The following is a 25486-nucleotide window of genomic DNA, read 5'->3' on the forward strand; positions in this document are numbered from 1 at the left end:
ATAATTGATTATCGAAAGAAATGGAAAGGAAAATCCATTACCATATTTTGGTGATCAACTACTTTAGGTACTTAGTGCCTTCCTCCCTCAATCTTCAGATTTTCTGATTGGAAGACCCTCTGGTCTTTCAGTTGGTTTTTGCTGGGAGGAAGCAAGCTGGAGAACCTGAAAGAGAGAGAGGCTCTTTAGTAGAACAAGCCTACCCTCCTGAAATTCAAGCCTCTCCCAAGTCAACTATGCCTTTCTGCCCTACACCACAGGCTACCTCAGAAAGGAAAACTCAGCAGGTCAAGAAGACAGCACACACTCCTCCCAGATTCCTCACTCCCCTAACAGAGCAAAAGAAAGGGAGGGGAGAAAAGACTACAGAAAATCCCACTGGGTTAGGAATTATGGTACCCGTAGCATCGAAAAGGGTTTCCTTTCTCTGAAATGAGGGTGTGTTCAGTTCATTGCATGTTTTGGCAGAGTACTTGTTAAGTGCTCTCAGCTAAGACAGAAAAGCATGTAGCTCAACAGGAAAAAGGCTGAGAAGTGAAATCTGAAGTTGGAACTACTAAGCTCATGATAGTCAGACTGATTAGCAGTGAATACATAGAAAACATCCATCACTTTGTCAACAGGAAAATCTGGCCAAAATAAAAAAATGCTTTATAATGAGTTTTGAAATTTGGAGTGGTTGGTGAATCTTAGGGTTGGGTGCATAATTAATAGTAAACTTACTTCCTGGATTTCCAGGACAGGTTCACAGTAATCACCATCCCTTTCAGACTTAGGTTAAAATCACCTACCTGTTATCCATTACCACTCCTTCTCATTAGACAAGTTGAGTTTTAGAAAAGGTAGTCACCATTGGAGGCATTCATTAAATATTTGTCAATTTCACATGATGAGTTAGTCACGTAAAATCCTTCACAGCATGAATTGAATTAGTCACTTTCTTCCTATGCAAATAGGCACACCCTGATCCAAGATTCTAACACTAACTCATTCATCTTTGTATCTCTAGGCCCAAACTGTACCTCATATATACTAGACAGTAAATGACAGTGGGATGAGTACTTGTTGACTGAATTACCCTTCTTCGATTAATTCTTAATATCATTTAAAACATTATCTCTTCTACCAGCTGTAGATTATGGGAGAATCTATCTTTCTAAAAGAGAAATCATAAAAAGATATTAATAACTTACAAGGAGGCAAAAACGAATAGTCACCTTCCACCTCTCAAGTCTTACGGCTTTGCATAACTCGACTGAGAATTCTATTCATATTTGGGACCAATTCTTGGATGAGTCATTTAAAGCTGTTCACCTTACTTTATTTGCAAAACTAGAGAACTGGATTACCAGTGTTCTTCACACTGTGGTTACACTCCTAAATAATGGGTCTTTAAATCAACTTAGTATACCTAGCTCGATGAATATTTTTAATGGAATTAAACAGAATATAAAAGGAAAGGATAGAGCAGAGTACAGCACACATAATTAGAGTTTATGTTCGTGTATGTGTGCACTGTTTGGTGACAAACTGTATTTTTGACTTTGGTTAAAAGAAGTTTGAAAACCACTAGACTAGGTCATCTTAAGTTTCCTGAGGTTCTCAAAATGCTTGAATTTTTTTGAATAAGTTGAAAGAAATAAGAAGAGTTTTAGAATTGGGAATGGGGAAGCTAGAAGGGGTGGTACCTCTTGGAGCAGAGCAAAAGGAATGCCGGCGAGAGAGATTGTTGTGCCCTTAGGATTATTCACATTACATGAAAATAAGCACTAGGTAGATCTTTCGTATAGAATACCTTTTCCTGGAAAGCACTGGGAAAGCAAGGAAGTTATCAATCCCTGAAATACTAAGGAAGAATTTGCGAAATGAGCACTCATTGATCCTCACCTACCACAGACCTATTGCGACTGTAACTAAGGGAAGATAGATCATCTGCATGGAGAAAAGCCAGAGGGTTGTAAGTGCATCATATCTTTATTTAAACTGAACCTAGCAACCTCCACTTTTGACAATCTTTGCTTTGATCTTCAACTTTTAGAGTATGAAACAGATGGCACTTTGTAGATGCTGAGGCACAAGCTCATGATTCCTGCTCAGTGGTGATTCGTCATCCTAACCTGGCCAACAGGATGGGATTGTCGTCTATGCTGTCACACTGATGAGCCATGAAATGGTAGGCAAGTCCCTTACCTCTCCAGACTTCCCAGTTACCACCTTCCAAATGTAAGTTTCTGGAAAAACGTATGTCCCTGGGTATGGAACGGTACAAACTGTTCCTGCTTAACCAGATAATCCCTATGACACATTAAATCTTTCCTGAAATGAGAGTGACCCGAGGCACTCCAGGCATTTTGTTCAAAAACAAACCAGTTGTGGAAGATCCTCTGTGAGTAAAACTCCAGGTATGTAATCCCCAGATGTTTTATGGTCAAGCGAGAAAATTGGGGATGAAGCCCCTTGGAGAGCAGTGAACTATTGTTTCCTGAGGATTAAGTCTTCCTAAGGAACCTCCAGAAATCCTTGAGATTTTGTTTCCCTTTCCCTGGGCCGCTCTTCTTGATGGGCAGGGGGCTTCTGGGGGCTATCCTCAGTGTCTCCACTGCCTCCACCCCACCCTCACCAGACATCCATGCTCTAACAGAGTGGCTTTTAATTAAATTTAAATGAGCAGTAAGCAATTTTATTTGTTGGATCTTTTTGTTGGTTTCTTTAGTTGGATCTTCTTTTAAGAGTAAGAAAACAGGGGCGCCTGGGTGGCTCAGTGGGTTAAGCCGCTGCCTTCAGCTCAGGTCATGATCCCAGGTCCTGGGTTCAAGCCCCATATCGGGCTTTCTGCTCAGCAGGGAGCCTGCTTCCTCCTCTCTCTCTGCCTGCCTCTGCCTACTTGTGATTTCTCTCTGTCAAATAAATAAATAAAATCTTTTTTAAAAAAAAAAAGAGTAAGAAAACAATGGGGGAATTAGTCTGATAAACAGATTAATACAAATTTCAGATCTACATTCTACCCAAAGGTGGTGTAGTAGAGGGAAAAAAAAAGAAGGGGGAAATACTAGAAAGGAAAGAATGGATTGGTGGCGGGGAGGGAGGGTACCTGAAGAAGCAGGAAGGAGAAGGATGAGAGGGAAGGAGAGGAACAAAAATGGAGAGAGTGGCCTGCACCCAGAGAAACAGTCTGGAGGCCTGGAAGAGGGACATATCCAGAAAGGGGATTCAGAGCCTATACTGGGCTCACAAGCCCTAAGATGCCCGCTGCACTTTGGAACCAGCCGCACCTGCCCAACCTGCTCTCTGACCTCACCAGGAAGCCCGCCCAAGGCAGAGCAGATAGACTTCTTGTTCTAGGATAGACAGTCATTTCCTTGTTTGGAGCTGAACCTACTAGTTGCCTGTTCTGCTTCTTATTCCTAATTTGTACTCCATTGCTGCCATTGTTCTCATGTTAATACTAAATGCCAACTCAACTTTTATTCAGACTGCTTCTCTCTCCTACCTGACTTGGATTTCTGACTGCTAACATAACAAGAACTTTTGCAGGCACTGAAACTTGCCTGCAACCTAGTGTGTGACCTGGAATCCCTAAACCTGCTCTTAGACTCCCCCAGGACTCTCCGATCTGTTCTTGCAATGCAGCATTCAGATGCATGACTCCTAGCCCACATTTTACTGACTTCCAATCCACTGATCTCATTTTATTTCAACAAATATTTATTGAGTATTGGCCATGAACAGAGTAGGCACTGGGGCTACAGAGAGGAATAAGACATAGTTTGGCCCTTGGGGACGCTACTGAGTAGTAAGACAGATCGACTCTTAAGCAAATACTTCGGCATAATCCTTAAGAAATCTCTACCCAAGTGCTACGTAAGGACATGGAGACACAAAGCCCCAGCTAGTCTGGGGGGTCAGACGTGGTACCTGAAGGGCATGGGATGGATTCTGGATGAAAATGTGTGATTCAAATCTGTCAAATCTGTAGATACAGCATATAAGGGATTATAAATACAAGGAGAGGAGGACGAGTTTAACACAAGACCAATCCAAAAGTGGGACATTTTGTGGGATAACTATCTCAGTCCTTTCAACAAGTTGGTATCATTTTATTTATTTTTTAAAATATTTTTTAAAATATTTTTATTTATTTATTTGATAGACAAGAGATCACAAGTAGGCAGAGAGGCAGGCAGAGAGAGAGGAGGAAGCAGGCTCCCCGTCGAGCAGAGAGTCTGATGTGGGACTCAATCTCAGGACCCTGGGACCATGACCCGAGCCGAAGGCAGAGGCATTAACCCACTGAGCCACCCAGGCGCCCTGTTGGTCATTTTAAAAAGGGGGTGGGGGGTACTGCTAGAGTGAAATAAATTTAAGGTGGAGTTGTAGTACCATGTTAGATCTTAATTTGGAAAAATCACCTGTAAAAGCCTTTTTTTTTTCCTTACTTGAGGAAATTTGAATATGGATTGAATATTAGAAAAGATAAATGTTTATTGACATGGAAAGGCAGAGAATACACAGGGAAAAAAAAACAAGTGATAAAAGAGCACGTACAGCAGAATCTCCTTTTGGCTAAAACAAAAAAAACCGCATATATGTAATTAGAAAAGTGAGTGGAAGAATTTCAAGCAGGAAAAGAAACTTGTATTTGCCTTCTAGGTATTTACATGTTATGCTAGGAATTTTCTTTTTATCATGTATTTATTCTCCCAAACACCCTGCAAAGAAAATGAAATTAGCGTCATTTTCCGGATGAGACATGTATTTGAAAGGTATGAACAGAACTAATCTGTGGGTGATCGAAATTTGGTGCCTTTATTTTCTTTTTGCTTGCTTTATTTTCTAACTTTCTACAATGTATGTTTACTACTCACGTAATAATCAAAATATCAAAATAATCAAAAGTAAACCATGTATGTTTACTACTCACATAATAATCAAAAGAAGAAAATGAAGACAAAATATGAAAATACAATACTTTTCAGCTTTGGTGAACACACATCTCTTTAGGTCCGTGTTTTTAGAGTCACTGGGGTTGTGGGAAGACCATAAACTTTGAAGACAGGCCGATCTGGTTCAAATCCTAGCTATAGCACTTACCAGTATCATCATCTTGAAAAAATTACTGAGCCTTGGTTGTCTGTCTCATCTGCAAAACAGGGTTAATAACATCCTCCTTGCAGGGTGTTTGGTGAAAATAAGTAAATAAATGATGTAAAGAATATACTTCATGCCACAATTAAGTATATAGGGGGTACTCAATAAATATCAGTTCCCTTGCTCCCTGAAATGAGAAGTGTGTTTGGGTGTTCAATGAGTTTGGAGCTCCAGCCTCCTTAGGGGAGCCCTACTACGTATGAGCCATTCATTCCCCTTCCAGGTCCTCTGCTCTACCCGTTGCTCCTGCCTCTCATCTACTTGGCTTTCCTGCTCAATCTGGAGCCCAGCTAAACACAACAAACCAATTCCCTTCATCACTACCTCCTCATCCAATCATTTATCCATCCACTTATTACTCAACAAGTGGCTATTGAGAGCCAAGCGTGGACCAGGTGAGAAGGGACTCCTGCCCTCTCAAAGCTTGTGGTCTAGACCTTGTGAAGCAGGTGATTACTCTCTTGAGCCACGTGTTGCTTCCTGCATTGCTTGTATTAATTTAGGACTGCCTCGATTTACAATGGATTCCTCCACCTGAAGCCACTGCCTCGGGGCTCCACCATCTGCCCTTGTGAACCACTGGATAGAGATACTGGCTCACAGCTGACTAGACTCTCCAAGAGTGTCCCCTTGGATCTGGTGATGAGAGCAGCTGCTCCCACTCTCACCTGCTAGGAGCCATCTACCTACTACAGGCCAGCCGTATGACCAGGACCACAGGGATCAAGTTTTAAAACCTTTCATGCTTCTAGAAATTGCCAGTAAACCCCAGTGTAACTAGTGACATTACTTTTTTATTAATACTCATTGCTAGAACAGTAATCATCAGCCTCCATCTTCAGCATGAAAAATGCTACATCTAAAATAATAAAATATGGGGTGCCTGGGTGGCTCAGTGGGTTAAAGTCTCTGCCTTTGGCTCAGGTCATGATTTCAGGGTCCTGGGATTAAGCCCCACATCGGGCTCCCTGCTTCCCCCCTCTCTCTGCCAGCCTCTCTGCCTACTTATGATCTGTCAAATAAATAAATAAATAAATCTTTAAATAAATAAATAAATAAAATAATAAAATATGTTATTTGGGTTTTTCATGCCAAGTGCTACAAAAAGTCCATTATTTTGGCCCTATCTTTCCCAATTCAAGTGCGCATCTCTCCCAGTCATACCAGAAAACAATGCACACCCTTGGTCACTATGCCACACCTTCGGCAGCATGGACACAGTTGATTAATGTATTTTCAAACCACACTGTTCTTATTTAGGGCAAAACACATGACTCAAAGGAATTCAGTAGCTCAGTATTTTATACTAATTTTGTTACCAGACAAAGCCCTAAAATAATAATTATATATAACTCCTCCTGTTTTTGGCCAGGTCTATCTTTTTCTAAATGGTTTAAACATCAAATTGTAAAATCCCTGTTTTCTCAATAGCTAATGCTTTGAAAGGAAAAATATTAAAATATAATTAATCAAAATATTTTTAAATGGAATGTTACATATATATTTAGTTTGACATAAATTAACAAATATAATGTTATGATACATTTTCAGTGCATTTTTTTACACTTCCTCCTCAGCTTAATTACCCCTCCCACCCCTAAACACATAGTAGTGGCATTCTCTTGCTTGAAAACCCATGCTAACAGTGTCATATTGTGCTTCAGGCTTTTCTCTATGTTCAGCTAATCATTTATAGTAACACACACATACACACATAGACACAGACACATACACATACACGCATATTATACATAATAATCTATATCTTGCTTTTTTCACTCAATAGTACCTCATACAACTATCTCTAAGTCAATTGGTATATATTTAATTAATAATTAATTCTATTTTCTGCAGAATATTCTGTTTTCTGTGTTCTATTTATCTATTCCTAGACCAATACCATATTTGTTAGGGTGTTAGAGAACCAACTTTTGTCACCTCCTTATATCCAAAGCGATTGAAAAGTAAGGTATAGGAGATACACACACAAAAATAAACATGAGTTTTTAGTATTTGTAGTAAAATAGATATGGATGCTGTGGTTGAGATGGGCAGTCATGATAAGCATCCTAATATCCATTCCAGAATTAAACTTACCCACCCAGTCACAGACAACCCCCACTACCCGGACCAAAGGACAGAGCCTGACCCAGTGAGCCTATAGCTAGAAGAAACAGAAAACGTGTCTTCTCAACAGGCTGGCTCCAAAAGAGAAAATCCTGCTGGAAACTGAGTGGTAGGAGCAGTAGGCTGAATCCACTGCCCATAATTCCTGTTCACAAGTTCATTAATCAGACAGTTTGTTCTCCATATAGATGGTTTGTTCCATATAGACTTCAAGATTTTTTGTAACCTCCTCTGTCTCTATCCCTCCCGTAAACTAAGGGTCAAATCTGAGGACTGCATTAAGATTTTTTTTTTCTTTGAGAAACTGACATTTTATAATAGTATTCCTTTTCATCCAGGTAACATAATAATATCTTTTTATTTTCTTAGATCTTATTTTATGTCCTTCATTTTTTAAAAGATTTTATTTATTTGACAGAGAAAGAGCACAAGTAGGCAGAGTGGCAGGCAGAGGGGGAGGGACAAGGGAGCAGGGAACCTGATGTAAGGCTCAATCCCAGGACACTGAGATCGTGAACTGAGCTGAAGGTAGACGCTTAACCGACTGAGCCACCCAGATGTCCCATTATTTTATGCCCTTCATTAATATTCTTCTGTGCATTCTTAAGAAAGTTACTTCCATATATTTTGTAGTTCTTAAATGAGACTGTGAAAGGTTTCTTATCTCATTTCACTCTGTAGATCCTTACCATTAAGGTAAAGAATAGTTACTGATTTATTCTATAAAAATCCACTTTAAAATTTCTTTAGAAAAAGAAGTGCTATGTGAAAATGTGTGTTAGTAAACTTGAAAACTGGAAGATAGAATCTCCTCTCCAAATGTAAATTAACAAAATGTAGCTCTGCAAAAATGGAAAACCTCAACAGACCAACTGAATATTGGGGAGCTTCAGACTAGTGAAATTTGGAGTAACTGGAGATAAATTTCATAAGCTCAAATCACTTCCTTCAAGTGTAGGCTAACCAGCCCAAATTATTAGGAATTACATCACTACAAAGTCTAAAGGAATAAAAAGGTGTTTCGAGACTCTGTCAATCCTGACTTTACATGGAAGATTGGGATTAACATTAAATCACCAAGTTGCACAAGTTAATCGGCATGCGCAAACAACTGTAAAATTGCCATTGTGTTTAACATATCAAAAATGAAGCCCCAAGTGACTCATGGATGTGCTGTACTAACAGGGAGAATAGAGTTTTCTCTACCTTTAATCTCTTGTTAGGTGTAGCCTTCCAGAAATGGGCCAAATATGTTGCAGCTGTGCCAGTACTGGATCAAAGAATATAAACTCACACTGCAAAGATTGCTTTGAGAAACGTTCAGTGTAAAGGCACCCATAGGCATTTTCAGAGGTTTCACTAAAGGAAAGTAAGTTGAAATGATGTTCAAAAAAGTTAATGTGAGGTGCGCCTGGGTGGCTCAGTGGGTTAAAGCCTCTGCCTTCAGTTAGGGTCATGATCTCAGGGTCCTGGGATCAAGCCCCACATCGGGCTCTCTGCTCTGCCGGGATCCTGCTTCCTCCTCTCTCTCTCTACCTGCCTCTCTACCTGTGATCTCTCTGTCAAATAAATAAATAAAATCTTTAAAAAAAAAAAAAGTTAATGTGATACAACATAAAAAAAATGGAAAAAATTCTATAAGCTAGACATTGTTCTGTATGACATGGATTTATGACCAGTTCAGGTAGGTAATGGATTTGGATCCTCTTCTTAATGTCAGTGAATAGAGTAATGGTGTTTACTCAAAGGAAGGCCAATTAGACATGCCCAAAACTGAAGAAAAAAAAAAAAAATGTTTATGTGTTTGAACGGAAAGTTCAGTGCTCCCCTAAGTACTATGTGAATACAAAACTGACCCCCGTGATATGAAAGTTATTTTGCCCCCAATAAGCAGCAGCAAGAAAATAAACTTGAAATTTCTGTTCTCTTTAGTTAATCGTTTCAGAAGGTTTTGTGGCTCCTCATCAGGACACGAACTGTAAAAGGGCGGTACAATAAATTTGTACGAGTTTTACAGGTTTGCCAAACATACCTGGAACTTACTAATCATAAAAGTATCCCTGCATGATGGCTCACTCGGTAAAAAGCTGGTAACACATGAGTCTGGTAGAGAAATGCAGAACCCCCAAAGAGTAAAGAACAACCAGTTGCTTGTTTTTAGAAGCATCCCCTTTCCTTACCATCCGAGAGGTAGTAGTTCTCAACTGCAGTCTTTCCTGAAATCCTTAGAGATCATTTTTTTTTAGGTGTTCCATGCCGTTTTCAGATTCCATCTTTCTACAGTGTGGTGTTGGCAGCAAAGCTGGGAGCACGAAGGCAGTGTATCCATATCCACGGGCTGTCACACCCCGGGTGTGCCACGTGGTTTGAGAAGCCGGTGGGTCATTCCACATATTTCTTCCCACGGGTGGCGTCGTAGGTTGAAATTTAAATGAAAATAATCACCATTTTTTTCCTCCTTAGGAATTACCAACAATACCAGTACAATTTGATTACTAGAAAAACAGAAGATGTGGCTCCCGTGATACTTAAAAATACTTGAGAACATACGTGAAATGTACTATTTATCATCAAAAGGAAGATTAAAATGTATAAATAAAGGGATCGTAATCATAGCAACAGAGTATAGCAAATTACTATTTGACTGCATGTTTGTTTTCTCGTATCTTTTCCTATCCCATCATCATATTACCTGAAATGGTGAAAAGACCAGGATGATGTTAGATCCAGGAAGGATGCCAGGTCCTTGGGATCTAACCAAGGTCCAGAACTTGCTTAGCTCTGAGTCAAATACCTTAGATTACTATACTCGGAATCTTAACTTTATTTTAATTTATTAGAATCCAGTAAATTATTAGCATTTAAATACACATTTAAATCTCTCTTTTTAAAAAGATTTTATTTATTTATTTTAGAGAAAGAGCACAAGTAGGGGGAACAGCAGGCAGAGGGAGAAGCAGGCTCCCTGACACGCAAGGAGCCCAGTGCGGGACTCGATCACAAGACCTGAGCCGAAGCAGGCACTTCACCGACTGAGCCACCCAGGTGTCCCACAACATTTAAATCTCTTAACAGAGTTAAATTTTTTTTTCCATAAAGGTACTATTTTCGCATAAAAGAAGCAGAAAAGATTTATCTGTGACAAGCGTTATGACTAGCATTTTCTTACACTATCCATGGAAATGCAAATTGGTATAGCCTTTTGGATGACAATCTATTAAGACTTTGAACTGTATGTGTCTTTTGTTCCAGCAGATTATATCTGCACAAAATTCTTAAAGATATATTCACTTGTTCAACCTGCAAATTCCTGGGAATATGCTATTAAATGAAACAGACATAATTCCTCCCTGATAGAACTCACAGTCTAAACAATCCAACTAAGAAAAAGCAGCTAATATATGGTACTAGGCCTGATAGGCAATGCAAATTGGGATGACTGATAAAAAGATATGAGGAAAAGAGTGCCCAACTGCGGGGAGAAGGTAGTAGAAGCTACCACCTGATGAGTGAGAAGAAGCCAGCCAGGAGAGAAAGAAACTGAGTGAACCTAAGGCAGGAAAGTTGCTGAGGGTTTCTGGAGAACAAAAGAAGACACATATGAGAGGGATAGAGTGTGGGATGTGGTTGGAAAGGAAAGCAGAGTCAATCAGGCAGTTCCTTGTAGGCTTTGCCAGGCAGATTTGCTTCTGGTCCAAGCATGCTGGAAGCCATGATCCTTTTACAGGTAGCAGTCAGGGTGCTGAGTGAGGGGTGGACTGGGTGAGAAGAAAAAGGAACAAGAGCTCAGTCATTGTCCATTGCCTGGTCTACATGAGAGATGTTAGGGGTCTGGCTAGTGCAGAAGCCCAAGGAGGTAGGAACTACATGGATTCCGAATACACTTTGCAAATAGATCCCAGCTATTCAATTTGATCTCCAGCAAATCACAAGAACCAAATCAAAACTATTCCTAAAGAATAGTGGAGTGAGCACGATATTCATTTGAAAATCCCTCCTTCATGCTTATTACCTGACAAAAATACTCCCACAAAGAAGCAACTGCCTAATCAGATTAAATCCGAGCAAAAAGATGTTGACCCTGATCTGCAGCTTATGCAAAAATTTTTTAGATACGCAGTCACCCAAAATCACTCTTCTGAAGTTTGGGCTTCGATCAATATATGGTAAGAATCACACACATCCTTTTAAAGAAATAATTCCAGGAATTGCAAAACATGGTGGACCATGTTACACACCATCTAAGAGCAAATTCGATTAACAGCTCTATTTTCACTAATTATTAAAGTGCAGACTCTTCTCTGCTGGTGCACAGTTATTAAATTCCTGACATTTCTGCATGCCTTCAGGTATGATTGTAATGGAAGAGGTCTGATTTCCATGACCTTGAACAACCAAGGGTGATGGGTCACAACTTTTGCAGGTCATTTCAAGATGTATGTGTAATTCTGTTAATGCATGATTTATGGAACTAGTATCTTAATTTCATGAATTTATAGATATTCAAGAAGAATTAAATATCAGAAAGCAGTAATGTCTGACATATAAAATACATTACATACACGTTTCCAGTCAAAACAAACAAACCAGTGAATCCTTGCCAGTAAAGGCAAAGTCTCATTAACATTCTCTACTTGGTGAATAATAGAACTGCTCTAGATAATGAGTGTTTAGAAACATCACAGAAACCTCAAAAGCTACTGCCCAGTTGAATAAATATTCATTCTAATTGCTTCACCTCTTAGGCCATAGTTCAATTTTTAGCAAACTGAGGAATGGTTTCTTTAACTTTTTAAACCTGTGATGTGTCCTACTATCCAACTGTTATATTTTCAATATGGTGCCTCAGTTGAACCATAACGTACACATACAATGAAGCTCCCTTCTAATGATTATGATTATTATTGTTATTATCCTCATTTTTATTTCAGCCTCTGGAATAACAGCCAGTGTCAAGTTGGGCTTAGGTTTCCAAAGCCATTATTCAGAGAGTAATAACATAATCATGCAACAGAAACCCCTGGAAAATGTTCCCATCTTTCCTTTTCACAAACAAATGAAATGACAAGAGAAAACCCTGCTTAGTCCGAAGGCATTACGCAAATGCACTCCCCAGCCAAAGTAACCACCACTCCCTTCCCAACACCATGCAAATCGGGCCCCAACAACATGTTTTATTACTTTCTTGAGGTCCCAAATCTCCAAACAAAAAAAAAGTGTTGGCTTAAATCATTGTCAAGAGCACATGTAAAATCAGAGAGCACCGCTTGCCTGTAGAATGCACAATGGGACTTGTGGATTTCTCCAGTCCTTCTTGACTGGGACATAGATGGAGTCTACATTGGCTGCAATGGGCCAAGTCTCGTATATTACTTCCTACAAGGATGTCCACAGTTTTTATATACCATGTGTAACTGATATTTTAATCTGTAACTGGTATTTTAAAGTACTAAAGTAAAATATTTCCTTATCAGTGAAGAAGGAGTGGAAGCCCCTAATTAATTAAAGTTGTCAAAGAACTGGAATTTTAGAAAAGGTAAATCAGAACAAAGTAAGTCGTATCTAGAATCTAGATTCAGAGCAACTTATGGGTACGCTTAGGAATATCATAACTCACTGCTATCATCTTTTTAATCTCTTTTATCTTTATTAAGATTTTATTTATTTATTTGAGAGAGACAGAGCCTGAGCAGCAGGGAGGAGGCAGAGGGAAAGGGAGAAGCAGACTCCCCGCTGAGCAAGGAGCCTGATCCCAGGACTCTAAGATCATGACCTGAGCCAAAGGCTAACTGACTGAGCCACCTAGGCACCCCTCTTTTGTCTTTAGTACAATATTTTGAAGGATTACAAGACATTAAATTATGGAAAAGGAAAGAATTCATTAAATCTTTCTCTTCTTTCCTGCCCTGTAGTTTACAGTGTTATTCATAAAAGGCTCCGCTCAACTCTTCATTGTACCACGAAAGCAGTCACTTATAATACATAAATGGGCATGTCTATGTTCCAATAAAACTTATCTGCAAAAACTTGTTACAAAAACATTTTTCTGGAGGTGGATGGTGGTGATGTTTGCACAGCAATATGAGCATACCACTAATGCCATTCAGCCTTATACTTAAAAATGGTTAAAATAGTCAATTTTGTTATGCATATTTCACCACAATTGTTTTTAAAACCACAAGATTTTGTCCACTTCCCTAACTTTCAGATTACAAAATCCTTTCTGTCTAAAATGCTCTGTGATTCAACAAAAAACTAATGATGTACTATGTTGACTAATTGAATTCAAATTTTAAAAATTCAGAAATAAAATAAAATGTGATTCATCAAAAAACTAATGATGTACTATGTTGACTAATTGAATTCAAATTTTAAAAATTCAGAAATAAAATAAAATAAAATACTCTGATTAAATGGTTTTCCTGAAACTAAAAAGCTTCCAAAACCTGACGCATAAATACTTGTAAAGATAAAATTGTTCTTCTACCAAAGAAAAATTTCTTTAAATACTCTGGAATGTTTAAAAGCGTTTTTAACTCTAGTGTTAAAAGCAAACTAAAGTCGTATTAGTAGATTTTCCCCCAACCTCTAACTTGGGTTGGCAACTACATATTTAGAAGTGCATAAATATATTACAGCAAGGTGGTTGACTGCTCCAGAGGAAATGTTTTGACTAATTAAAAGTGCACAAAGATAACCTTCTTCACTATGCAACCTATCATTGAACAAACTTATAAATGAAAAGGAATACTGGGGCGCCTGGGTGGCTCAGTGGGTTAAGCCTCTGCCTTCGGCTCGGGTCATGATCTCAGGGTCCTGGGATTGAGCCCCACATCGGGCTCTCTGCTCAGTGGAGAGCCTGCTTCCCCCTCTCTCTCCGCCTGCCTCTCTGCCTCCTTGTGATCTCTGTCTGTCAAATAAACAAATAAAATCTTTAAAAAATAAATAAATAAAATAAAATAAATGAAAAGGAATGCAAGAGGAAATAAGTCATCTGATTATTATCAGGGATCTGGTTTTGCAATGCATTATTTATATATTTCAAATATCCAAGGCACCAGATAACTGTTTACTCCAATTTTATTCCTAATTATTTTCAATTATTTCTACTTTTTTTCCCAAAACCTGTATTAATAATTGCTTGATGTGATGGTTTTCTTCTTCAAATTTGAATTACTTTCAATAAAATATATCATTACTTCACACTGACATTTCGCTTCACTTTCAATCTGCCCACATATACTCAGACTAAAAACAAAAGCTCTTCTACAAGTTAGGTTTGGGGGGATTTTTGTATGTTTTGTTTTGCTTTTCAGTTTTAATTGTAACCCTGAAGAAAAGCCAACTAGATTCTTTTTCAGTGTAGTCAGGACAAGCTTTTGCACTTCCACACCATGATGAATATTATTCATCTGGGACCTTCCTATTAAACCTGTCTTCAGCCTGTGAACTTTTCTTTCAGCCTCCAACAAAGGATTTCTTTGCTTTTGGAATTGAGGTGTGTCTAAGTTTTTACCTGGGAGCAAAAGTGATGCAAGCGTTCTGGTAAGACCAATCCTTGGTTTAGGGTGGGGAGGAGCTGCATAACAGACCATCTGTAGACTCCAGAAAGCAGAGTCGTGACCGAAGGGCTTTTCTTAGACATCATATGCAGACAGTTGGAAGGACTGAAGCAGCAGCTTCCTTGGATTTGTCCACCAGGGAAGTCAGAGAAAATGACTTGGCTCCTTTTCAGAACACCAGGGGCTCTGGCCATTTTAATGGTAAGTCCATTTTTTCTTTTTTTCAAATAATTCCAATTTTTCCCTGTTCCCTTCCTTGTTTGTTAATACTATACTTGATTGCTGAATCCCTCTTATAAGTTCTAAAAGGAGTGAAATGGAAATAAACATTTTAGAATAAAATCATAAAGGTTACCAATTTCCACTTTTTGGTGTTTTTTAATGTCGTATTTTACATAGAAAAATAAATCAGAAAGAAGTAGAATTTGAAAGTTGACATTTAGCGTTTCTTTGGTTAATGAATTTAGTAATCTTGATCTTAGATCTATTATCCACAACACCCTCACTTTCTTCAAAGTAATGGTTTTATCCATCTTTCCAATACACAAACTAAAACACATGAAAGAGAGCCAGGTCTATTTTCCAAGGTTACATATCTCTTAAGCATATGGCTAAGAACTGTACGTGCCTGGTCTTGATACCTGACGTGTTTTTAAAATAGTCAGACCGTTGAATTAAAATCAAAGCAATGTTTGACTCTAGAAAAGTTGAAAGGGGTATTAAGAAAACTATGTTTCGCCATTATGTGCAAAAAAATATCCTGACTTTGGCGGGAAAAGACATAAAACATTTTAGAAGCCATTTTTTTTTTCAGGAGCATAATAATTCTGCTGGTTGAGAAAGATTTATACAATGTTACCTAAAAGAGAAGGGAGATCTGAAGAACAAAGCACTAGTCTGGATGTCACAGACTAGTTTGTTCCTTAACTATGCTGTTTTAGTGAAGAAAAAAAAGGCCACAATTTTATCAGTTACATTAGGATATCAAAGTAGTGACATATACCATAAATTAATATTAAAGACAATTCCTAATACTAATTCTCACTTCATAATAAACCAAGTTGACCTAGGCACCAGTTTCCTCACCTCCTCATCTTAAAAAGTTGAGATGATAATTGGACTTCAAGAAGTTGCAGAGAAATAGATCTTTAGAAAGAACTTTCTAAAAATTAAAGGTGTCCAAAATTAGAACAGACTGCCTTATGAGTGGGAGTTTCCCAGCTTTCCCTTTAAGGACAATGTCCAAGCAGAAAATTGTTATCGTCCCTTCTTTTAGAGTCTATTTTTTTAAGTACTTTTTTTTTTTTTAAGATTTTATTTATTTACTTGACAGAGAGAGAGATAGAACAAGCAGGGGGAAGCAGAAGGAGAGGAAGAAGCAGGCTCTCTGAGGGAGCCCGATACAGGGTTCAATCCCGCAGCCCCAGGATCATGACCTGAGCCTAAGGCAGATGCTTAACTGACGGAGCCACCCAGGCACCTCAATGTTAGAGTCTATTTTTGTTATAACAATGGAACAAATTGTTTTGGTTCTCCAAGGAGTCTGACCCAGGAATGTTGTAAAGAGAAATGAGACGGCTGTATGATGTTGCTACCTTTCCAAATGGTCATTTCTAGACTAAACCTCAGGTAGCCTGATAATCTCCATGTTCAAACCAATGACCAACTCAGGAGGCTATGGGAAAAGTGGCGGGGGGGTACCAGAAGGTGTCACAAGAACACAGAATTGGACCACCACAAGTGTAGGGGAGCTCTTTTCCCTGCTTTGACATAAACCATTCTCAAAAATCCCTCTAGTTCTAAAATAACAGTAAAATCGTTATATTAAGGGGTGTTCCATTCTTCTTTATATTCCCAATGGCTCCTATAATATCTCTCTTACAGTGGACACACATTGTTTGAAAAATAGATAGATGAACATTTAAATGAGGCCTCTAAACTGTAGCCTCCCAGAGTGCCTCTATAATGCTGGTCATGAAGGAAACTATGAAAAGTAAGACATTTTCTTCCCCTTAGAAAAATTTTACACACACACACACACACACACACACACACACACACACACACACACAAGCTATTTAAACAACACTATAACTGCATACGTAATTATTAAATTGAATAGTCTACACCTGCTCTGTCCAATATGGTAGCCAGTGGCCACATGTAGCTAATAACCACTTAAAATGTGGTTGTCTGAACTGAGATGTGCTGCTAAATGTAAAATACCCAACATATTTGAAGACTTTGTATGAAAAAAAAGAATGTAAAATGTCAACTTTTATATTGACTACAATTAAAATTACAGTATTTTGGATATATTAGATAAAAGATATATTGTTAAAATTAATTTCACCCTTTTAAGCTTTTTAAGTTTATGAATATTAAGGGACATCTGGGTGGCTCAGTTGGTTAAGTATGAGCCTTTGGCTCTCAGCTCATGATCCCAGGGTCCTGGGATCGAGTCCTGCATCAGGCTTGCTGCTCAGTGGAAAGCCTGCTTCTCCCTCTCTGCCACTCCCCCTGCTTATGCTCACTCTCTCTGACAAATAAGACCTTTAACAACAAATAAATAAATATTAGAACATTTAAAATTATATATTTAGCTCACATTTGTGGTTCTTATTAAATTTCTATCAGACAGTGCTTGTCTTTTATTAATGCTGTTAGTGGAATGCTGTATCAGTCAAGAGTGAGGTCAGCAAACGAGGTTCCATGGACTAGGTGAGATTTGAGCTGTTTTTTGATTAATATAGATGGCCCAAAGGAGGATATCCTATACCCTGAGTTGTCAGACCAGCAGGAGCAAAGGAATTACAGCATTTACCTAGGGGCAATGGACATACTGGTTTGGCTAGAATGACAGTATGCATTGGACATGAATTGGAAAGGTAAATGAGATTGAAAGTACACTCAGTGAAGCCTAATGGAATCCATTTAGAAGTGGGGAGCCACCCCAAGTTTTGAAATAGTGTGGTAAAAGGAAAAAACACAAGTTTTTCAAAGCATTGTGGAGTGGGAATGCACATCTTTTGTTGTTGAAGGGTGAGGTCTGGAAGTGGGAAGACATATTTGGAGGGCTGAATTAATTCCACCATCCTATGACCATAGAAGATTGCCTAGAGAAGTGAGATAGGATAGCAAAGTCACGGGCTTCAGTCTATGCCTGTAATGACTGACTCACTTTAGGCTTTGTTCCCTCAACTGTCATATGACAATTATCACAGTCCTCTGCCACAGTAAGAATAAAGCAGTAACATGGATGTTGGGGCACCGGTGGTTTCACTCAGGTCATGATCTCAGGGTTCATGATATCAAGCTCTGCATCAGGGTCCCCACTCAGCAGGGAGTCTGCTTCTCTCCCTCTCTCTCGGCCCCTCCCCATGCTCCCATTCTCTCTCTCTCTCCTTCTCTCAAATAAATAAATATATCACTTACTAAAAAAAGCAGCAACATGTGCAAACAAGTGCTCTGGAAAATACAAAGTGCTTTGTAAGACTCCTATCATTTGCAATGTTTACATTAGTAACAACACAAGTGATTCTTGATAACTTCTTTTAAAAGTCTGCCTTATTGTTTTAAATAACCACCAACACCGGTTTTAGTAAGTCAAGAAAGGACCTCTATTTTTCTTGAGTGAAAGAGCACATCAAACTATATCTTACATTCATGTAATAGTGGGTATTAGAAAATAACATTTTCAAACTTGGAGCATTACTCAAAATTTCAGCTGTCCAGTCTTCTAATTATTTGAGAGGTGAAGGCATGGGGAACACCTGCCTATAGTCAAAGAAAAACGTAATAGTTATCAGTTTCCTGTGCATGTTTGATCCATTTCTCAAATAGAAAATAAACATTTGGGGGGAAAAATTTATGACTGAAAAAGTTAGCTTCAGAGATTTAACCTTTTAAAAATAATGTCTATGTTCAAAGGAGACCACTGTTCAGTGTTTTATAGTCCACAAAATCTGCAACACAGTTTGTCATATAGCATATCTATTAGCATCTGGACAAAAAGCTATTTAATTTCATGCCACTATATTATGTAAAAATTTACTCAATACAAAGCTAATAGTGATGCTGGAAATCCAAAGATTTTTAAAGCACAAAGTTTTAAAGAAATTAGTAGTGTTGGTGCTGGAAAAAAGAGAGTCGTTTAAATATCAAGTTCAGCATTAGAATGTGTTCTAAACATGGCAGAACTCTTTTCAACCAATGTTCTTCTATAGAACATACTAAAAGGAAAATTTTAGAAAAATAATTGTAAATAAATGGTCCAAATTTTTTCTACTGAAATGTAATAGACATACAATATACTACTAGCTTTGGATGTACCTCATAGTAATTCAATATTTTTATGCATCACAAAATGATCTCTGTGATGAGTCTTAGTACCATACGAAGTTGTTACAACATCATTGACTATATTCCTTATGCTATACGTTACATTCCCATGACTTATTTATTTTATAGCTAGAAGTCTATACCTCTTAATATCCTTCACCTATTTCACCTGTCCCCCAACCCCTCCTCTCTCTGGTCATCAACAGGTTGTTTTCTGTATCTTTAAGTTTCTTTTCAGTTTTATTTTGTCTGCTTATTTGTTTTGCTTTTTAGATTCCACATATAAGTGAAATCACATGGTATTTTTCTTTCTCTGTCTTATTTCACTTAGCTTAATACCTTTTAGGTCCATCCCTGTTGTCACAAATAGCAAGATTTCATTCTTTTTTATGGCTGAAATCAGGGAGTATGATACCCTTTATATATATCTACATATATACACATATATATGTATATATCACAACTTCTTTATCTATTCATCTATTGAGGGACACTTAGGTTGATTCCATATCTTGGTTATTGTAAATAATGCTGCAATGATTATAGAGGTGCATTTATTTCTTTGAGATGATGTTTTCTTCTTCCTTGGATAAATATACAGAAATGGAATTACTGATCATATAGTAATAGTTCTATTTTTAATTTTTTGAGAAATGTCCACACTGTTTTCCATAGTAGTTGTACCAATTTATATGCCCACCAGCATGAGAGTTTCCTTTTCCCCCACACCTTTGTCAACTCTTGTCATTTTTTGTCTTTTTGATTATAGCCAGTCTGTTGTGTGTGAGGTGTGAGATGGTATCTCATGCATTTCCGTGATGATTAGAGATTTTAGCATCTTTTCATGCTTGTTGGCTATCCGGATGTCTTTTTAGAAAATGTCTATTCAAATCTTCTGTGTGTTTTTTAATTGGGTTTTTTCTTATACTAAGTTGCCTGAGTTCTTTATATATTTTTTTTTTAAATTTATTTGACAGACAGATCACAAGTAGGCAGAGAGGCAGGCAGAGAGAGAGACAGGAGGAGGAGGCAGGCTCCCTGCTGAGCAGAGAGCCCGATGTGGGACTCGATCCCAGGACCCTGAGATCATGACCTGAGCCGAAGGCAGAGGCTTTAACCACTGAGCCACCCAGGCGCCCCTCTTTATATATTTTTTATATTAACCCCTTATCAGATACATGACTTGCAAATGTCTTCCTGCATCCAGTAGGCTTTTTGTTTCATTGGTGGTTTCCTTTGCTGTGCAAAAGCTTTTTAGTTTGATGTAGTCCCACTTATTTTAGTTTTTGTTGCCCTGGCCTGAGGAGACTGCTCCAAAAAAAATATTACTAAGACCAATGTCAAAGAGCTCACTCCCTATGTTTTCTTTTAGGAGTTCTATGTTTTCAGTTCTCACATTCAAGTCTTTAATCCATTTGAATTTATTTTTGTATATGGTGTAAATTGGTGGTCCAGTTTCATTCTTTTGCATATAGCTGTCCAATTTGCCCCACACCATTTATGAAAGAGACTGTCATTTCCACGCTGTATATTCTTGCCTCCTTCATTATGGATTAATTGACCATATATGTGTGGGTTTGTTTCTGGGCTCTATTCTATTTGATTGATCTATGTGTATGTTTTCATGCTCCTACCCTTCTGTTTACTGTAGTATGGTAGGACAGTTTGAAATCAGGGAGTATGATGCCTCCAGCTTCGTTCTTCTTTCTCAAGATTGCTTTGGCTATTTGGAGTCTTTTGTGGTTCCCTACAAATTCCAGGACTCTTTGCTCTAGTTCTGTGAAAAAGGCAATGGCCCAAATTTTTAACAGAAGGAAAATCTTTGAGGTATCTTTTCTTCTCTTGATCAATGAAATGATCTAGTTTCCAGTGCTAATAAATACATGGAAATAAATTTGCTCCTGAACCTCTTCAAAAGTTAAGATTCTAAATTCAGAATAAACTTGCCAAGCAATTCTGGCCAGTCCTGCCTGACTTGAGCAAATGTCAGGAAAGATGTAATTACATCTACCAATTATCACTCTCACTTGCTTATTACCTGAAACTGGTTTTCATTTGGAGCCAGAACACTTAGTGTCCCATGTGGTTTCTCATAAAACTCTTAGCCTTTGGCTCTTCCTTTCCAGTTAAGAGTCAATCTGATAGCCTAAGGTAAGGGCTTGTTTTGGGAAGTTCATTACAAGAAAATTATATGGACAACTGGTTACTATCCATAATTATACTATGAATAATTGAATCCATCTAATATGCACATTTTTCTTACATGGCCACTGCACAGTTGGCTAAGCTAAACACTGCACAACTCCAGGAGACACATTCACATAAACTACAATGTGAACAGTACCCCCTGAAATTGTGTAAGGGGGAACCCACACAGTTGTATAGTGGAACACTGGTTCTTGATTCTTCCTGATGCTCAAAAAGAGAAACTCCAGTATAGTTAACATAGTGTCCTATTAGTTTCAGTTGTACAATATATGATTCAACAATTCTACACATTACTCAGCGCTCATCATGTCATGGTAAGTGTACACTTTAATCCCCATCACCTATTTCACCCTCAACCCCACCCACTCCCCTCTGGTAATGATCAGTTTGTTCTCTATAGTGAGGAGTCTGTTCCTTGTTTTCTTTCTCTCTCTCTCTCTCCCTCTTTCTCTTTTCCCTTTGCTCATTCATTTATTAAAAAAGAGAATGCTCTTATGTATCTTGACGTGAATAATAATAATAAAAGGTCACTTCATAGTAAAGTGATTCTCTTACATCTTTTTTTTTTATTTTATTTATTTATTTGATAGAGATCACAGTAGTCAGAGAGGCAGGCAGAAAGGAGGAAGGAGGCTCACTGCTGAGCAGAGAGCCTGATGCGGGGTTCGATCCAGGACCCTGAAACCATGACCTGAGCTGAAAGCAGAGGCTTTAACCCACTAAGCCACCCAGGTGCCCCATCTCTTACACCTTTTAAAAAAAATTTGTTGACCGTGCTCATGTTGGTAGCACATACATTAAAGTGTGATGACAGAAGTGATTAATACTTGGTAAGCACTTATTGTGGACTTGTGCTCATCTATGTGCTTTAGACTTACTAATTCATTTAATCCTCAAAACAAATATATAAAGTAGAATTATTATCCCTATTTTACAGATGAGGAAATTGAAAGATTAAGTAATGTTCCCAACTTATACAACCAGTAAATGTTGAGACTGGGATTTGAATTCAAGATTCAAGATCTGGTGTTCAGTTTCATATTACTACACTTGACTGGTTCCTACACAGCATTCAAAATAAGTATTTGAGAATATCCAGTTTGTTGAGAATATCTAGTATTTGTTTTTCTTAACATCTCTACCATGATATGAGGCTTAACTTTTAAAATTGAGTTTACTCTTAAATCAGCTATTGAACATTAAATTGTCTAAAATTAAATTTTAATCTCTAAGTAATTAAACATATATCATTTTTTTTTCAATTAAGGGTTTGTCCTGATAAATACAAAGCTTATTAGAATGTTCTGGGGGTTTTACATTTTAAGTTTAAAAGGTCTATAAATATATATGTATATATATAGAGATAGAGTACATACACATACATATAAGCTGTGAGATATAAAAGACAAACTGGTCATATTTTCTGCATTATACCTATGAAATGTATTCATCAAACATGTATTGAATGACCTCTATGATTGAACTCATTAATAATCACTGTATCTAACCAATTATAAAAGTAATATCACCAGCTTATATTATGTTTCCCCAAAAAATTAATAAACAAAAAATCACATTTAAAACATATAATGATTTCTTTGAATCATCTAATTCATTTTACAAATTTCCCAGAGGAAAGTGGATGTGATCTACTCCTATCCCATTCTAGAGATGAGGGAGAGCTACCCTTAGCCAGCCAGGACTGGCTAAATGCATAGTTTACCAGTCCATCTATCCCCACACAAAAGTTTGAGGTAACTCTACACAAAATCTTGGCCAAACTCAGGAAATAGTAGTTGTTATTATAAATGACTTTTCAAAAACTGGTCACCCATGTCCTCAAAATATATGTATTGTATATGTATTATATTCAATAGAAGCCATAATGATATAATTATATACATTTAATTAGCAAATAGGGTATACAGATATTAAATTACTTTCTTCCATGTGTTATTTTATTAATTTACTAGTCTGATTTGCTTTCAATGAAATATTTCTGATTCTTATCTATACAAGAGTACTCAGGTCATATCAATGCTTTAAAAATCATATAACTAAAATTATCAAAATAACCAGGAGACCAGAGGAAGGAAAAAAAAAAGTATAGTAATTCTCAAGATAAGGAGTGTTTTCTCCTCATTTGTATTTCCAATCAAAAGGCTATCAAAAAAGCCAACTTAGTTGATTTATATGGTCAGGAAACTATTGAAATATTTATTAAATACTCAAAAGAAGTATATTAAAATAACTAAAGCAACTAAGTAACTAATATACATATTATTTATCTTAAATTATAAAGTTTTTTAAGAAATATCATTCTAAATAACATAAGGCTATGATTATATTTCTAAACATTTAAAAAATATTGTAATATTTCAGAAGTGTTTCTTATTAACCTTCCCATATTCCTAGAAGCACAAATAACCACGACATTGCATGATATTCCCTAAAATTAGAGAACATTCTTGGTGGTCTGAATTTAAAAGAGATGATGAGAAAGAGTGAAGGTCTGACTGAATAACTTGTAAGGGCTCTGATTCAGTGAAAAGATTGAACAAATAAGAAACAACCATCTCCAATGTTCATTCTCCACAGTTTAGAGTTTGTCCTTTCTTTGCTTCCCAGGAAAACAGAAATTATCCCTTAATGTCTATTCAAAGAACCCTTCTCTGTCGGACTAGTGCAAACATGATTCATATTTTCTGGATGACTCTTTCCAGTTTTCCTGTAAAGGGAAGGGTGCCTGGCCCAACCCTCCCCTCACATGTAGCTGAGTCGTCCTTATGAATTGAGAAATTAGTGAGATTATGACAGTGCTCGAGTCTTTTCTCCCAGGTAACTCATGACAACATTTAATAAAGAGAAGCAAAGCTGTAAAATCACTTTGAGACAGGTTATAAACATATGCAATGGTCCCTTTTCACGACAATTTGCAGACCCTTTGAAATAAGGATTTCAATGAAAGTTTTAGAATGCAAGGGTCCTGGCATCCTATGTCTTTTGTAGTTACTTCTTTGGGTCAGAGTTCCACCTGCCTCTTTATTATAGCCTTACAAAGTAAACAATGTAATAAATCTACATGTTTCAGCAGTAACTTTCACTGTTGCCAGGAAGAAATCTAAATTGAGTATCATATAACTTTCTTTCTACCACTAGTTTTTTCTACTTACTTATGCCAGCTTTGGCTAAAATCTAGTTTAATGATGATGTTTACACTTTGGAGTCAGGGTGCAGTAGTTCAAATCCTGGCTCAATTAGAGCTGTTGGGGGAGACAAAGTTCTCATTGTCTCCTGGCTCCATTTCTTCATCCATAAAATAGACTATAATAACAGTATCTCCATCAGATGGCTACTATAAGTATTACATGAGATAATAAATATAAAGATCTATAAATTGCAACTAACACAAAAACCATAATAAACATTAACTCCAACAGTTTCATGGCAATTGTTGAAACTTGAACTGATCATTACCAGTTAGAATGGCTAAAATCAAAGTGACAAGAAATAAAAAGTGTTGGCAAAGATGTGGGGGCGGGGGGAAGCCCTTGTACACTGTTGGTGGGGACTGAAATTGATACAGCCTCTGTGGAAAACAGTATGGAGATTCCTCAAAAAATTAAAAATAGAATTACTATATGGGTATGATCCAATATGATCCAATAATTCCACCATTGGATATTTATCCAAAGAAAACAAAACACCATATCACCATATCACAAAGACATATACATCCTTATACTTATTTCAGCATTGTTTATAATAGCCAAGATATGGACACAACCTAAGTGTCCATCAACAGATAAATGGACAAGGAAGCTGCAATGGAAAATTATGCAGCTATAAGAAGGCTGATATCAGGACATCTGAGATGATATGGATGGACCCAGAGGGTATTCTGCTAAGTGAAATAAGTCAGACTGAGAGAACCCAATATGATTCCACTTATAAGTGGAATCCAAAAGAAAAAGAAAGGAAAGGGAAAGAGAAAGGGAAAGGAAAGGGAAGGGAAGGGAAGGGAAGGGTGAAGAGAAAGGAAAGGAAAGGGAAGGGAAGGGAAGGGAAGGGAAGGGAAGGGAAGGGAAGGGAAGGGAAGG

The 25486-nt window shown here is 37.5% G+C and overlaps 1 protein-coding gene across 1 annotated transcript in view; it reads left to right on the top strand.

Annotated features, from left to right (window-relative positions):
- Nucleotides 1-14907: 14907 nt before the first annotated feature.
- LOC111142623 (desmoglein 3) overlaps nt 14908-25486 on the top strand; it is a 33616-nt gene continuing 23037 nt past the window's right edge. Inside the window, exon 1 of the mRNA XM_022495932.1 lies at nt 14908-15038. Within this exon, the coding sequence (XP_022351640.1) occupies nt 14991-15038 (48 nt within the window). The 5' untranslated portion in view covers nt 14908-14990. The remainder of the gene's footprint in view (nt 15039-25486) is intronic.

The sequence above is a fragment of the Enhydra lutris genome, unplaced genomic scaffold, assembly GCF_002288905.1.
Source record: "Enhydra lutris kenyoni isolate GAN:26980312 unplaced genomic scaffold, ASM228890v2 scaffoldscaffold8, whole genome shotgun sequence".
NCBI classification, from domain to species: Eukaryota; Metazoa; Chordata; class Mammalia; order Carnivora; family Mustelidae; genus Enhydra; species Enhydra lutris.